Source organism: Falco biarmicus, chromosome 5 (genome assembly GCF_023638135.1).
Source record: "Falco biarmicus isolate bFalBia1 chromosome 5, bFalBia1.pri, whole genome shotgun sequence".
NCBI lineage: Eukaryota > Metazoa > Chordata > Aves > Falconiformes > Falconidae > Falco > Falco biarmicus.
This window is the reverse complement of record NC_079292.1, coordinates 35,166,110-35,182,815: the sequence shown is the minus strand read 5'-3', so window position 1 is coordinate 35,182,815 and position 16,706 is coordinate 35,166,110. Positions and strand designations below refer to the sequence as shown.

The window sequence follows — 16,706 nt, the reverse complement described above, 5'->3', positions numbered from 1 at the left end:
AGTCTTGTGTTAATACCCCTAAGACGCTGGACTATACCGTATTTCATCATTTTTAAAAAAAACCCCACTAACACAGGTAGAAAGAGTCCAATTCTGTCACTGCAGCTGGTGGCCCTGTGTCATTCATAGCTTCACAGCAGAGTTCACATGCATACACAAACACACATGCAGAAAGGGGGCTTTCCCTGGCAGCACTCTGGCAGGCTGCTGGCAATATTTTACAGCTAGTCATGGATATGACAGTGCTAGAGCTCTGCACACAACTGTACATCATAACACCTCACCGGTGGTATTCAAGAAAAACCTATCGCCAAGAAGCTTCAGCTTTACTTGCTGACTTGTAGACTATGGTTAGACTGAATAAAAGTATAGAAATGGGCTGAAATAGTAAGTTACCCTTGAACAGGATTTACCTGCTATGAAATAGATTGTACTTTTAAGCACAGTAAATAAGTTGGAACCTAAGGAAGTATGAAGCTAATAGTTTGCGTGAGCACGAAGAGTGTTAGGGGCTACCACTTCTTAAAGCATTCTGCTGGACGGCAGCTTAAAGGAGCTGCTGGGAGCACCCCCAGCCCTGACCCAGTCTCCTCACAGCACCTTCTCCTTAACTTCTAGCAGCGTTTATTTCTGGCGGTGGGGTAAAGTGACCTCAGGCGCAGCACAGCCACGTCCAGCAAACACCGTAGGTTTGCAGCAGCTGCCAGTGCATCGCCACCCTCCCCTTGCAGCCGGCCGAAGCAAGGGGCCGGGAAGGAAAATCGCGGCGTCCCTCCCCGAGCACCTGCCGCGCCCTCCGCCCGTACCTGTCCGCAGGGAGATGTTGACAGCTTCCCCGTCGGCGAGCGGCTCGATGCGGAGGTGGTACCGGGTCCCGGCCTGCAGGCCGCGCAGGGTGCAGCCGTAGGAGCCGTTGCCCGCGGGGGCGGGCTGGCAGCCGGCCGCCGCCCCGTCCTCCGAGCGCCCGCTCAGGCTGAAGTTGCAGGCGCGGCCCGCGGCGCCCCACCGCAGCCGGACGCTCTGCCCGGCGACGCGCCGCTCCGTCAGGTTGGCGCTGCATCCCGCCGCCTCCCCCGGCGCGGCCTGCGGACAGCGAGGAGAGCGCTCAGAAACCCGCCGGCCTCCGCCAGCCGCCGCTGCCCGCCCCCGGGCTCACCCGCCGACCCCGTCCGCGCTGCCCGCGGTGCCAACCCGCCCGCGCCCCGCCGCGCTCGCCAAGGGCGACCCCACCAACCCCCCCAGCCGCTCACCTTGGTCAGGGCCAGCGCCGTCCACAGGGCGAATCCCGCCCCATAGCTGAGCATCGCCGACAGTTTTTAACCCCGAAGACCCTCGCGGGGAGGGGAGGAGGGGCAGGGAGGCGGCGGGGGTGGGTGCGGGGTGTGGGGGCTACGAAGCCGAGTGGCGGCGGCGGCGGCGGGCCGCGGGGGCCCCCCGCTCCCCGCCGGGCTCCGCGCGGCGGCCGCCGAGCCCTCTGCCGGGCCGCCCGCTTGCTGCATGCGCTCGGGGCTGCCCCGGCCGCCTCGCCGCCTCCCTGCCACCGGGGTGGGGTGGGGTGGGGTGGGGTGGGGTGGGGGGGCTGCCCGCCGCCCGCCCGCCCGCGGCTGAGGAGGAGCGGAGGAGGCGGGGGAGGCGGCCGCCGCTTCCCACGCTGCCATTCTGACCCGGGCTGACTGCCGGAGCCCTTCCCGCCGACTTCCGCAATCAAGAGGCTATTTCCTCGCGTCTCGCTGCGGGGGGCGAAGCGCGGCGACCCGGGACCTGCCGCCCGCCGCCGCCCTCTGCGCCCCCCGACCCGGGCGGCTGGCCCCGGGGTGCCGCCCCTCGCTCTCTGTGGGTCCCACCTTCCTCCCGGCTCCTCTCCCACCCCATCTTCCTTCCTTCCTCGCCGCATCCTCCCTATGGCAGCTCTCCCCCGGGGCTTCTCTCGCCGCGCTCCGCCGGGCTCACGGGGCCCCTCAGGCCGTGCCGCCGCTGGTGGGGGCGGCAGCCGCCTCACGCCGGCTGTGCCTCACTGCACGCCGCCTTGCCGTCCCTCATGGCTGCCTCTCCTCACAACCTCATCGGCCTCACCTGCAGCCCACCTTGCCTCGCAGCTGCCTCACCTCGTGCTTGCCTCGCCTCGTGGCTGCCTCACCTCATGGCCACCATGTCTCGTGTGCCCCCTTCTCTTTACGCCTGCCACCCCTCACGGCTGTCTCTCCTCACGCCCGCCGCCCCTCACACCTGGCCCACCCTCCTTTTGGACTCAGCCATCACTCAACTGCCATTCCAGCTCCTGTGTCCCAAACTTTGACGTTTTTAGGGGTTAGCTGAGGCCTTATTTCTTTTCCCTGGCTTTGTGACATGGTGACCAGAGGCACTGTGGCAAGGAGAGTCCTGGCAGAGCCCGATGCCGAGCTGCTGCCCGCAGCCCCACACACCAGTAGAGGAGAAGCCCGTCTGTCAGCAGCCAAGTTATCTCAGCTTTTTGTTTTGTTCTGCATTGACTTGTGTCCTTGAAACAATTCCTTCCCACATCCCAGGAATAACTCCCAAGCTAAAATTACACACACCACAGAAAGCAAGAAAGTCTCTCTCTTTTCAGGCTGCACCAAACCAGCTGAGCGCAACTCCGAATTGGCTGGAACCATGGCACAGCTCTCTGTTTGTCATTTGTGCCCACTTCCTTATTGTTTACATTTCAGCCTCTTAAAACTCATGTATATGTGTATGTGGGGTGGGGTAAGGGAGAAGAAATATAGCCAGAAGTGGTTTAGACCTTCAGATACTCAAACAATACTCCAGCAGCCATGGGGTAAATTTGAGATTGCATAAAGAGGGAGGAATTTGACATTTACTTTCTTCAATGGGAATGGCACTTTTCTGCATCTTCCTGTACTGTGTGATATATGTGAGATTTCAACTTCTAAAAGCCACACCTCGAGCAAATTCAACATCACCTCTGTCTCACTTTTCCCCATTTTAGGGAGAAAAAGGTGCTAGGGTTTACAAACATTAGTCTGCATTTTCTGGAAGATGCTGCTGCAGGATCTTCCTGGGCATCAGCCTGTCAAACAAGGTACAAATGTCTGAAAAACTTTAGCTCTCATTCTTCTGTTCAGAAACCGAATGTTTGAGCACTCAGGGGTGTCACCTGCACCTGTGGAAAACTTCATCTGTCCCAGTGGAGCTCCATGCCGGGTCCTAGGGACATGGCACTAAAGGTGTTGGGCTTTACTCTGCAAAGCTCGGGATGATTCATAACTTTATGATCGTCACCTTAAGTGATGACAGAAATATGTGTTTTTATTATGCCATTCGCAAGCTCATTACAGAGCAAGATCTCCCTTGGAAGAGATGTTTTATGTACTTCAGACAAAAGGAGGGACCATGCCCCAAAGAGCTAGCACAGTGATAAACAAACCATTGATGGAAAACACAAGATGTGTATATTAGACCTGAACTGGGACTAAAATGACATAGGTGTCTTTTAATCAGTTCAAGGTGAGAGAGTTTTACAGTGTAAATTCATCTTTAAATGATCATGCTTTTTGTACCTAATGGCATAAACCATGCCAATATTTTTCCAGCACTGGAGAAGAACAAATCTGAAGGCTTATCAGGATGTTTGGATTACTTCACACCCCTCTCTGAAAATGACAATATTCAGAGTAACCTGCTTTTTCTTGGAAAGTGGAGCTCACATTGTAAGGGTTTTTGAAAACATCCATAATCTGAATTTGCAGGGAAGATACAATTCAGATATGCATATGTAAGTTAGTTAAGTAGATGTAATATGTGAAAGGGAAAAAAATCCACAGCAGTGCAACTTGTAAGATTCAGGAAAGAAATTGAACCTACCACAAGTAAAATTTAAAGATTCCTGGAAAGCTCTGTCTGTTCTTCCAGCCAACTTAAGTTAAAGTGTGGAGAAAAGGGATGTTGCTGCTTGCTGCTCAGCGTTGCCCATAATTTAGAATTTCCTACTTTATTACTCTTACTCTTGCTATCACAAAATCTTTAAAACTACCTTTTTGTATATTCAGGAAAGTACTGGTTTACTTTTGAGACTTCTGTATGTTACGCAGCACAAAGCTGCTGTAAGGGTGAGGTCTGACACAGATGTCTATGCCAGAACTGGAATAAAACAGGAGGGGTCCATCATTCACTGGTGGCAATATATTTATATAGAATAGCCAACACAATACAAGTAATTATTTCCAGACTGGTATTGAATAAATGGGCTTTTAGCAAATCAGCAGTCACACAGCCTTTAACACTTACTGATCTGTGTGGCAAGCCAAGAAACTAATTAAAAAAGAAAAAAGAAAAAAGAACTGGAAGTGAGTTTTGGGAGTGGCCGGACGTGTCTCTAATAGCAGGCTCCAAAGTCCCTTTCAGACACTTTCCCAAGGTTTCCTGACTTTTTTCTTTTTTTTTTTTTTTTTTTTTTTTTTAACACCAACCTCTCTATGTCTTTCTAATCAAGAGGAAATGGGCTTTGCACAGCTTTTGTCATGGTTTGAAAGTGCAAGCTGCAGTTTTACTTGAAATCCAAGGCTGCTCTAAACCAAACATTTTGTTCGATTGAAGTGTCACCATTGTGTCCTTCCCCCAAAATGGGTATGCTCACAGACAAATAACATCAAGGCTTTGCTTCTACAAACAAGAGGACCTAGCCTGGGCAAATGCAGTTCGTAGAAGGTATTGTCTTCCTAACACCACCACTCAGGCTTACTTAGTCTATGTGTTTTCAAAGTATCATGTTAAATCCAGTTAATCCTTTAAACGTCCCTGATAGTTTGACAAAAATGTTTTAAACTCTGCTCTGAAGACAGGGAGACAGAGACCAAAGATTTAAAGTTTGTGTGTCTAAATTCAAAAGTCCAGACCTGGCTGAAGGCTCTAAGGGACAGTTATTCATGAATATTACTTTTTTTTTTTTTTTTCACAGATATACTTAGAGTGCTTATCCTCAGGATTCTGGCTTGAAAGCTTTGACCTACGCAACTTGCTCAGTGCAAAGCACGTGAATCAGAAAGTGAACCAGGGTAGGAACACAGGAGGCAGTACCTTCAGTTCAAACGGTGCCATTTCTCTAGCATCGGTGGGATTCTTTAGTAGGAGTGCTGGAGGCATCTTGGGTAATATCAGATTATACAGGACGTTTCTGTTTGGAGGAGACTAGTATTCTGGGCAGGAGGTATGCATGTGGATAGAGGGCATGGGGAAATAAGCTCAGCCTGCCTGCACAAAGCCAGAATAATCGTATTTTAAAACAACCATCTCCACCATCTATGGAACAGAGTGCAGCGCATCCATCATCGGCTCAGTCCCTTCCCCTCATCAGCACTAAAACAGCAGTGTCAGGGTCCGTAAACATTTGGGTCAACATAGTCCTGGGTGACACTACTTCTCCTTTCTCCCTGTCTCTAGTGATGTTGTTCATACCAGATTGCACAGATTGCTCTGTCCACAGCCTTCCCAAATACCAAACACATTTCTTAGTCTTACCCACAGTAACATGGACACCCAAAGTAGTAGCTGAAACAACATGTTTGCCTGCCCCAGTACACTGAGTGCAGTGTGATCTCCTGGAGAAGCCACCACAGGGAATTTAGGGATTTTCAGTCTAAACCGCTATGTGTTGATAGCCATACAGTGACCAACAATGTCCCGTATGCTTTAGCTCTAACTGCCCATGCACATCTTGCCAATGGTGATTCCAGATTTGCTCTCAGATTACTTAAGTGTGCCTTGCAGAAAGGGAAGACTAGAAACTGATGTGGAGGTACCGAATGCCCACCATTAGCTCCTATGGATGGGGCTGGCATTCCCCATTCTTCTCCTCTGCCAGGGCTGTTTGTGGTGGGAGAGGCAAGAGATCAAGAAATGGCTGTGCATCTCCACTCTGCTGGTCAGTAGATATGCTGACCAGGATCAAGGCCAGGGTTCTTGTAAGGCAAGTTACAGCATTCAGTTTTCACTTGTTTTGACCTGTAAATCATGTATGTAATTTTAGGACTCATTTATCCTAAATAAGTTCATAAAACACAGTGTGATTCTTAGAGCGTAATTAGAGCTAGACACTCATGTTGTGCAACAAACCAATGGCAGAGCCCAAGTCACTGACAGCAGATACCTGGGTTCCTGTGGCTCCTGCCACATCTGTGACCTTTCCATCACTCCTCACATATCCTCAGCATTTCCCTTGAGCTCAGAGATTTTCGCAATGACTGTGCACAACAGGATTGTGCTGTACAGAAGAGGCAGATTTTTTCTGCAGCTGTGCTTCTAGCAAAGGGCCCTATCAGCATGAACAAACCATCCCATCAAAATCAAGAACAAAGCTTAGCACTGTAGCTGCTTTTTTAGTTCATGAAACATCGACCTGTAATAGCTATCAGGCTCCACAGAGTGGAGCAGGCTTAATAAAAATCATTAATTCTTCTGCCTTACCTCTTCTGTGGTGCTAGAGTATTGAAGAGTAGTTGTTGGAATCCAGGCTTTCTCTGTTACTGCAGATTTCAAGTCGAAGTAGAGGTTTTCAGTAAGATTTTTACTGACATGTTCAGTCACATTTCTGATGAACATCTCTGTGCTACTCTTTAGCAGATTTTCAGGCTTAGGTGTAACAGTGTTTAAAGGGGGAGATGTAGTTCTAGTACTCCATACAGAAATGTCTGCATCAGGGAGACCTAAGACAAATAAAGGAAAATAATTAAAATCAGCTCTACATTTTTATAAACAATTCTTTGGATGCCAATATATGTGGCTGATATGACTTCTAGGAAGTTCAAGTGCATCTGTCAGTTCCACAGTTTTTTGTTTTCAGTGCAAACATATATTTTGCATCAATACCAAAGTCTGTGCAAAACAAAGGCAGAAGAAAATCAATTTCCCTGAATGTTCATACCATTCATTTTAAATACAGTCCATCAATGATTCTGAAGAGAAAGGTTGTACTTTGTCATTAATAGCACGTTTACACTTGTAGCTTTTTCACTTGCTTGAGTCTTACCAAACAGCACACAGTTTCAGCTTTATATTGTCAAACCCTGCCCTTTGTAAGTACATGGGCCAGATTCTCATCTGTCTTTTGTTGGTGTAAGTTTAAATTATGGCTTGTTCAAGATAATTTTTCAGGATAATTTGTTCAATATTTTTTTTTTGTTCAAGATATTAATTCAAGATAGGTTCCTTGTGCCCATATGGGACATTCTTCTTGCTCCTTTAAATCACTCCCATGCAGATACCATGCTAACCCCTGGCTGCTTTCTTCCCAAGATTCAGCTAACATTTGTATCAGTTAACTGAAGTGCCTACAAATATAATGGTGGATTTGCTTTTTTAGTCACGTATCCTTCGGAGAATGCCAAAGTTGCAATTAGAGTGCAGGAAAGATTTTACTACACATTTTTCCTCCACATTTTCATGGCTCTTCCTCCCCATTGGTATGTATTTAATATCCTTTCTTTGTGGCTGTGAGGGCAGGGTTCAAGCTGTGGTGGCCTCTACATCTGGTAGCATCACATTTCAGCTAAGTGATTGGAATTACTCACTGGCCCCTTCTCCTTACAAAAAGCTGTCCTGCCACTGCTGTAGCACAGCTAGTGTGCATTGGCTCAATGCCCAAGACACTTTGTCTGTCCTTGAACTGGTGTCTCCAGCATGACAGAACCTTGTTTTGCTGCTGAGCCACTGGGCTGGTTGCCATTTATAACAATTTTAGTTCACAAACCCTCAAAAAAAAATGTAATGACTGGGTTAAATTGCAGCAGAAGCTTCCAAATGTAATTACTTGGTGTGCAATTATGATATCTTAGCAGGCCAATGTGTGGTTACCTCTTACCCAAAGGATCAGTGGGTCAGCTTCCATGAAGTCAATGTGATAGGTTTTTTTCTGTACATGTGTAAACATATATGTTAACATGTTTATATAAAGAAACTTGCAGCACTTTCATTTGCATTCAGAAATCAAAGTGAGATTGTAAGCCCTCGTAATAGACACCTTCATGCAAGTGTTTTCCTGTGCTTGACAGCACAGTATGTTCAACTGGTACACAGTTTTGGATCCTCCTGAAAAGGATTAGTTTTCTGGAATGGGTTGATAACCAGATTAAATATTTCCCCTCCTTTTATCTAACTGTGCTTCTCTGGGAATAAAAATCTCCAAGTCTCCATTTAATTACAACAAATGTTGATCAAATATTTTTTTCCAAATCAAGGCACTGAGAACAATACTACAGATCTAATTCTGCTCTCTCTTATACCCACACAAAGGGTTTCATTGAACCCTCAGGTCTGGTCCAACACTGCATGATCATCCTCACACTGCTGCATTTGCAGAATCCTCTACAGAGTGCCTATGGTGTAGAGTCTGCTCTGGTCCTACATCACATATCTTCATGGCCCTCACCAAAAGGACAGGGAAAAGTCTGGCAGGAGCAGCCCTGTGCTCAAGCTGTCATCAGCTGCCACAACAAAACCATTAGCTGACACAAGTCCTGACTTGGTCTACATTCCGTATCAGTCATTGTTTCTGGAGACCTCCTATTAATCAGGGGTCTTTGAAAGTCTGCAGTAGGCAACTAGAAATGCTAGCCCTAAAGACCTGGAAAGAATTAGGCCTGCTGGCTCTGTGCCTCTCAGATATCTCCAAGTTCAGAAGGGAGTAGGACTTGTTGATAGAAAGATGTCTAAAAAAAAGTGTATCTGAGTGATCAACAGCCACTTAGAAAAAAAAGGCCACTCAGCTGGGTTACTAAATATAGGTTTACACACCCAACTTAAAAACACATTAAAAAAAATATCTTGGCTTAATTTACAGACAAATAGCAGCAATTCCAACAGGAAGATGTTTGCATTCCAGTACAATTGTGCTTTAGGAAAGCTGCTGCTCCATAAAAGGGAAGCTGGTGCTGCCAGTGACATTTATGGGACACAGCAGCCAGAGGATAACCGGCATTCCTAGTGCAGGAGCCAAAGGGAGAGCTCGACCCTCCTGGAAGTGAAATGTTTGGTCCTCAGAAATGTTCCAACATCCTGAGGAGGTACCATGAACAAGCACTTGGTCACTATACAACCTGATTCCTTGTTAGGCTCAGGGCTACCCTGGGTTTCCAGCTGAAAGATCTTTCCCAGCAAAGACTAACAGTCTGTTATCTGTAACCTGTGGATGGAAATGGCTTCTGCATAGCACGGTGCCACCCTGAAACTTCAGATATACATCCCAGCACTTTCCATGTGTCCAACATCAGACTGACTAATAGGGTTCATATCTGCCCTCACTTCAAGAATTATATTCTTTTTCTAAGGAAAGCCACTAGGGTCCTAGCATAAGGACCCTCACAGCCCTTCTTCAATAGGAGGCACTTATAAAAGGAAACTGCATATTTATAAGACCCAAGCAAACAGATTTCTACACAAACACAACTTGAGTTACAAATTTTTAAACTAGAAAAAACTCACCTCCCATCTGGACATCAGTAAAGTACACAGAATTCTCAACAGTAGGGTCTTTCAGAAGTGTTTAGCATTGTTCTAGCAGTCTCTTTGGAAATCAGTCATAAAACCGTTCATGGGAACAGAGCTCCAGCACTGACACTGACTAGTGGCTGAATGATATACAGTGTGTGAACATACCATTGTAATCATCAGTAGCACACCCAGGAGAAATTATGACATTCTGACTAAGCGCATATTTCATCCATGGGGTGTACTGCAGACTGCCTCCATCTGTACAGCAGCAGGCTGCTTGCAAACAAAGGAAATCTATATGTTTTACATGTATGATGAGCACGAGCGCTGATTAGTTGTCAAGTACTGAGAACCTGACAGTGGTGTCTCCAGACTCAGACGAGTGAGCATGGTGCAGCTTTCTGAAATCTGCCTACCCTAAGTATGGTTTCACAAAACTAAGGCTGAACTGCTAGTGAAACATAAATGAATCAGATCTCTACTGTACAAGAAAAAAATAGTCTGTGAGACTGCATCTGACTTGCTGACAGCAAGACTTGAAGCTAGAAGGGGTTGTTTTAAGATCTCTGTATGTGCAGGACAAAATGAATTATCCTTTCAGTTGTCTAATTACTTGTAAATAGACTGCAAAAATGAAGACTCTTTAAAAAACATACTTCAGATTTCTCTTATACGTAGGAGTGTGACAGAAGAACAAAATCCACTAAATGTCCATCCTTTCCCATTCAGTGTAGACCTTTTAAAAACTGCAAAGTCTATGTTACTTGAAAAAAATTTACCTTCTTTATCTGAAATGTTGTAGAGTTAGCAATGTTTACATCTCATGTCAGAGTGGTCAAATGTCTCCAAACTCCACTCTCATCCTGAGCTGCTATTTTACTTGATTGTTTTTAAAATGCTGAAGTAGCCACTTAAAAGCTCTTTCATCACTGGTGGTAGCAGAACATCCCAGATAACTATGGTCATAATACCATAGCTCTATCAGCCCTATTTCTGGCACTCTGGATAGTCCCAGCTCACTCTGAAGTGGATTTTTGGTCACAGAAATGTATCTAGACTCCATTAACTCCATGGATGGAGCTCTGCTGAAGAAAGCTTAGAAAGGTAGCTACTATGAAGACACCTAGGACATGGTTCAGTTGCCTAAATATAGTTGCCTGGTGCAATCTGAGCTGCCCTAGGGCATCTGAGACATCTGCTCAGGGCTCTTATAGCACCTATGGGAGACCTGTCCCTTTCTGAGTAGGCAATCAGAGATCAGGTGGGATATCCTGGAGCATCTCAAATGATTGAAAGCACCTACATTGAGACAACTGAAATAAGCCCTTCCATCAGACACATACATTTAGACACCTAGAGGCTGAAACCCACTCCAGCTACTACACAGAGTTCCACACAAAGGGAGATAACATCATCATGAAAATTACCAGTATAATTTTCTGAAACTGGCATTTTTGTTAGCACTTGCAGCAGAAGATGAAATAGTAAAGCAGGACTTGCCATCCTCCTGGTTGCTCTGGGAAGCTGTTCGTATCGTTCCATTTTTTCCCTATGAAAGTAGCTGAGCTGATTTTGTTCTATACTGTCTGTGCTGTGGCTCACTGAGACTGAAAACTTATGAAAACCCAAAACCTAGGCTGAGCTGCAGATCTCTCCATTTCTTTTTACAAAATGTAAAAACACATTTGTCTTTGAGCTTCTCCCAGTATACTGTTGGATTGTGTACAAGGTCTTGTAATTATGTCCAAGGATCTGACATTGATTCCTTGCTTTTTCCAGGTGGAGCTGAGCAAAAGTGGTCAACCACGTATTGCTTTGAACAAAGAAAGAAGATTCAAGTAATTTTTGGTATTTCACAGGTTCACATCCATGTTAGCAAACTCTTGTACTTACAAAATCCTATAAAATAATAATGCAGGGAGAAAAACATGGGTTTGAGTGAATGTTTTTGAGGAAGAAATTTTGAGTCAGCTTGAAGGTTGAATGAAAATATTGTTTCTCACTGTTATAATTTATCCTGGAGAAATCTGTAAAGGTTACAGACACAACAATCCAAGCTGTTGTGAACCTAGAGATGGATTGTTGCAGGTATTACAAACACTAAAGGTGTGAAAAAATTAAAGCCCAAAGATATTAACATGATCACAAAAATGGGTAAGAGTTGTTGCCTTTTCTGTGCTTCTGCCACCTTTCTTTGGTGGTGGCCTGCTTTCCCAAGAGTGCCAAGAAGATACATGTGTCTTCCCTTACCAAGTTCTGCAGTTGCTACTGTTGCTCCAGTGGTTCAGAGCGTGCCCTGAGTGTGCACTGCTCTGGTCTCTTCTACCCTCCATCTCATCCACTGAAGCATCAGCAGTGTGATGTGAGCTCAGTAAACTCAGGTTCTGATATGAAGCAGGCAAACTGAAAAGGGGTTAAAGGGAAAAGCCCACATGAAACAGAAGATACAGGGTGAGAAACTGGGGCAAAAAAGGAGGAAGGACTGTGGTGGTAACAGTTTGAACATCAGATGGCACGTTGGGCTTTGGCTCATACGTAGTGTCCAATATTTTGTCTATTTTAGACTGCAAACAAAACAAGAGATAAGAAGATGCTGTATTCAGTATTGAATTCCTTGTCCAACTTGCTTTGTATCTTTGTAGATCCCATTATGGTTCTTAAGTTCTTGGCACATATCAGTAAGTAATAAAACCATTATCCTCGACAAAACTCTTTTGAATGGAGCTTTGTCTTGATATCCACAGTTCTAGAGCTTTGCAGATACAATTCCTTCAGGAGATGCCCCTACTATGTATGATATGGTAGAAGAGAAATTCAATGCGGAGCGTCATATTACAAAACAGTTAATGTCACCTTCTGCATCCAGATGGCTCTACAGGCTGTGTGACAGTCTCTAGATCTCAGTGAATAACTGCAGCTTACAGCCTGGACTTGTGTCTCCCTATTTGAAGTCATTCTCCACTTAGTGAATAATTTTTGGTCTGTAGTGGTTTTGTTGGTAATATTTGAGGTGCCACATAGTGTTGCTAATTTTATTGAAACTAAGCTACCCAGAACGAAAGAAGCTTGTAAGAACTGCTTACACAAAGCAGAAGTGGCATGGGTGTTAGTGTGTCAGCATTAGTGGTGCTCTGGGTGCTATCCAGACGTACAAGAGGAGATGGGGTTTGTTACACAATTATTTACATGCAACAATTTTTGCTCTTCTCAGTCATCCTGCCTTCTACTCCTTCACCTCCGCCATGTTTTCCTCCTCCTTGTTTCCATTCCTGTCCCTTTTGGATCCTGGGGTTAGAGAAGCTCTGATCCCAACAGCCGGCTAGTGAAAAGAAGGCCTTGGCCCAACAGAGTATTCCTCGCTCTGCCCAGAATCTCCTTATGAATTTGGTGAGAACTGAAGTATCACCACCTCAAGGGAGACTGACACCTCGTGGAGCTTCTTCACATTAGCTGTTTCAGCCAGAGACCACATTCAACCACGTGTTTGCCTGAGAAGGATTGTCTGTTGTTAAAGTCATCTCTGGCTGAACAGAGATGGGATACATATTTAAACTGATCCTGATTCCCACATAAAGTCAGGTCAGGATTGTAGCAAAAAATGCATATTCAAACACATCTCAGATGGCTGATTTGAAATCCAAATCCAAGCTCAAACTTTCCCCACGCTCAGAAAAATCATGCTTGGCATTTGAGTTAGGTCCAGAATAAAAGGTAGTTGCAGCTGTTGGGTTTGGAGCTTGTACTATATCTAGGCTGATAAGATGTTTGGGATGCAATTCAGTGAGTTATTCCTTTGCCAAAATAAAACTGTTTTTATGAGTACTATGAAAACAAAGGGTAAATTATATCAAAATATGGTGTTAGGCAGGAGTAGAAAAACTTACAGCTGTTTCAGCTCCAAAGACTTTGCTCAGTTTTTACTATCTTAGCTAAATATAGACTGAATATGTTATTCTAGGCTGATCCACTGCTGCTTTCACAGAAAGCAGACAGATGATCTTGGAAGACTAATTTTACACATTCAACAATGAAAATTTTGACACGTATATGGATGTCAAGACCAGCACTGTGGGCATTAGATTTTGTTCCTGTACTAGTTATTATTATTATTAGAAAAATCACTCTCTTTGCACTACTTCAACTCTTTATGAGTTTCTCATATACCTGGAATTCTTAGTTACATATTGAGGATCATAATGTACATTGATTTCTCAGCAGAGCTTCCCAGAGTTGTCAAAAAAGACATAACTGACACAGTGAGACCCTTAAAGGGGACTTACAGACCTGTCTATGTAGAGAATTTCACAAAATTAAGGTAAATTCATTACAGGACTGAGCACAGCAAATAGATGAGAAGGTGCTTTACGACCCCACGACAATTGTCTTAGTACTCATTGGTCTTAAATTGCTTCTGCTTTGAAGATGATTAAGAAAAGGATGTAAAGTTACTTTTAACTCTGTTAGACCACACTTCATCCAGTTATCTAAAGAAAATAACAATGCCTGCATACCTCATCTTAGCTTTTCATGGTGTCTTTGAATAGGCAAGCCATACTCACCCTATGCACAGGTCTTCAAATAATTTTCCCTTTTTAATCTCTAAAGTATATGGGAGGGCTGGAATGGCGTCTTAGCCAGTTTTCCATTCTCTGATTCTGCAAGCTGTTCTTTCAGACCTCCACTCAGGTGAGTGGTCCTGCTGCTGTGAGTAGAGTTCTGCACATGCAAATTCGCTGAAAAAATTGGTACCCTGCCTTACAATGAATGGGAGGTTAGAAAGGTTAGAAAGAACAAGGATTTGTTTTAAACATTCAGAAAACTTGGTCATATGCAAAAATATTGGGTCATAAACCACTTTTTAAAATCCTGTGAAGACAAGAATTAATGTGTGTTCCCCAATCAAAGGCTCAACTCTACAGGCTGTTCTTATTTATCATGAAGAACTGCTTAATAGTGCACAACAACGTCAACAGGATTGTCAGGAAGGACTGACAACAAGACATCAAGGAAAGTGTTATTAAGCAGTATTCAAAGTGTTATTAAGCAGTATTCAAACCATTCTGCCTTCCCTTTTGCTATGGATATGGAAACATATAACCACACAGGTATAGCAACACATCTGTAAGTCTGTGCACAGACCCATGCAGCTCAAAGTGCTACCTCAAGAATTTCTGAGATTTTTGATTCAGTTCATTATTTTCAGGATTTTGAGTGTTCTCATATATATTGCAACTGGCTAAGTGACACTGTGTAAACATGTGAACGTGTAAGCCATGTCTGTTCTAATCATGCATTTGGGTTAATCAGAGAAATAATTGTGCATATGTTTGATTTTCAGATGTCTTCTTGCTCTTGACAGATTGAATCTGGACTTGTATGATAAAATGAATGGGGAGGAGGAGGACTTATACATCCATATTTTTTTAAAGTACTAGGAATTAGCACCCACAATTCTGTTTAAAAGTGAAAAAGGAAATGACACAAGAATAGAAAGATGAGCTTAACATAAGCACTTTGATCCAAAGACTGGGAGTAGAGAAAAGGAGAGACATCCTGGAAATATAAAACAGCTTAAAAAGCCCACCAGTTGTGAGAAAGACAGCAGTCATCTCAGCTGTTCTTTTTATAGTTCTCTCAACTCTTTTCAACTATTAAAAATGTTTTTCTGTATGAATAAAATATCATCATTTTTAACATTTGAGTTAGCACAGAAGAGACGTTTTTGTTACCAGAACTTTCAGGGTACTTCCTTGAAGGAGTAGCTCACCTTGCTTTGAGCACAGATTTACATAAACAGGTTTTCCCGTCTCGCTGGCTTCTAGCTGCATCCATGTGTGAAGGTATTTCTTACTCTGCTTGGCCATTACCTTCTGACCTTGCTTTGTGAGAAAGAGAGAGCTGTTGGCCACCTTCAGGAGCCCATCCTCCTCCTGGCAAGTCCACCTGACTGCCTGGGAACAGTCAACAGTGATGCTGCGAGACGACAGGGCAGAGCGTGTGGAGATGCTCAGGCACCGGGCAGATTTCACATGGAGGAGCCTGTCATCTGCCATCCACTGCCACCTCTGGTTGAGGTTGGTCATATTGCACTTTTCCATAATGACTCCTCTCTTTTCTGAAAGACATTGCTGTTTCTGGACATGGATAATCAGAAACCCTTCTGGAAGAAGAAAATTCCAGAAAAATACAACAGATTACACGTGGTTATTTAACAAAAAGCAAATTCTTGATGATTTAAAATACATTACTGAATAAATCTCTCTTCCCACTTTCTATGTGTTGAACTGTTAATGAACTTTACGTATGTTGAACCTACCTTAAAAAAACCCAGATGCACAACCCACATGATGCAAGTGCTGGTAAATGTAAAGATCGAGAATGAAAAAAGCAAACTATTGTAACAAAGGTTACCTTGACCTTCATTATACACAAAAATGAAGAAAAAGTTAAACTGGATATAAAAAAATCCTTGGACTATTAACTTTAAATACCATTTCTAAATACCCAACTTCCTCTGCTTAAAAGCATACAGAGATCTACACAAACCCTCAGTCTGCTTTTCAGTTTTACAACACAGTCTTTTCACAATATAATTTACTGCCTGTGAATTGTTTTGGTAAAACTCATGGCATTTCTGAAGAAAACATATAAGAGGGCATTCCCAAATCTGTGTGCCTCTCAGTGCCCGTGCCGTTACAGGAATGGAGGCTCTTTACTGATAGGAAGTACATCTATTTTACTGGATTTACTCCAATGTCTCTAGCTGTTAGTTTTGTAATCATCCTAATTCATATTGGATTAGCAATTTGTGCTACCACACTTAAAGAGCAACACCAAACACTTAAATGAAGAGAACTACAATGCATTCATCAAAAAAGCTCAAAGTTACCAATGCAAAATCTGTTATTTGTTACAGAACACAAAACTGGTGATTTCAAATGCAGCCCCCCTGCCATGACTTGTTTAGGATTTTTCCTTTTTTTTTAACTTTCAGTTACTCAAACATTTCTAGCCTCATTAGTTACAAAGTGCTAAACCTAATGTGTATTTATTTCCCTTGGTTGAGGTTTGTCATCCCCCTGTTTTCACAGACCTGCGTATTTTCTGACTAAGCATCACAGAAATCTCCTAGCTCTGGAAGTTTCACAAAGGAGGAATAAAAAAAGAGGAATCTCCCCCTCAAAGAGACTGTCCCAAAGCTCAGCTCCTGGGTTGTCTAGCAGGAGATCTTCTTAAAAAAAGAA

The 16,706-nt window shown here is 44.1% G+C and overlaps 1 protein-coding gene across 4 annotated transcripts in view; it reads right to left on the bottom strand.

Moving 5' to 3' along the window:
• PTPRB (protein tyrosine phosphatase receptor type B) overlaps positions 1–16,706 on the bottom strand; it is a 69,113-nt gene that overhangs the window by 52,059 nt on the left and 348 nt on the right. For 3 of the 4 annotated variants that reach the window (XM_056339647.1, XM_056339648.1, XM_056339649.1), the window contains exons 2-4: positions 15,230–15,622; positions 6,442–6,680; positions 807–1,083 (exon numbers count right to left, since the gene is read on the bottom strand). In XM_056339647.1, the coding sequence (XP_056195622.1) occupies positions 807–1,083; positions 6,442–6,680; positions 15,230–15,622 (909 nt within the window). Of the gene's footprint in view, positions 1–806; positions 1,084–1,250; positions 1,503–6,441; positions 6,681–15,229; positions 15,623–16,706 lie in introns of those variants that run through there. The other variant, XM_056339650.1, reaches the window with a different exon arrangement.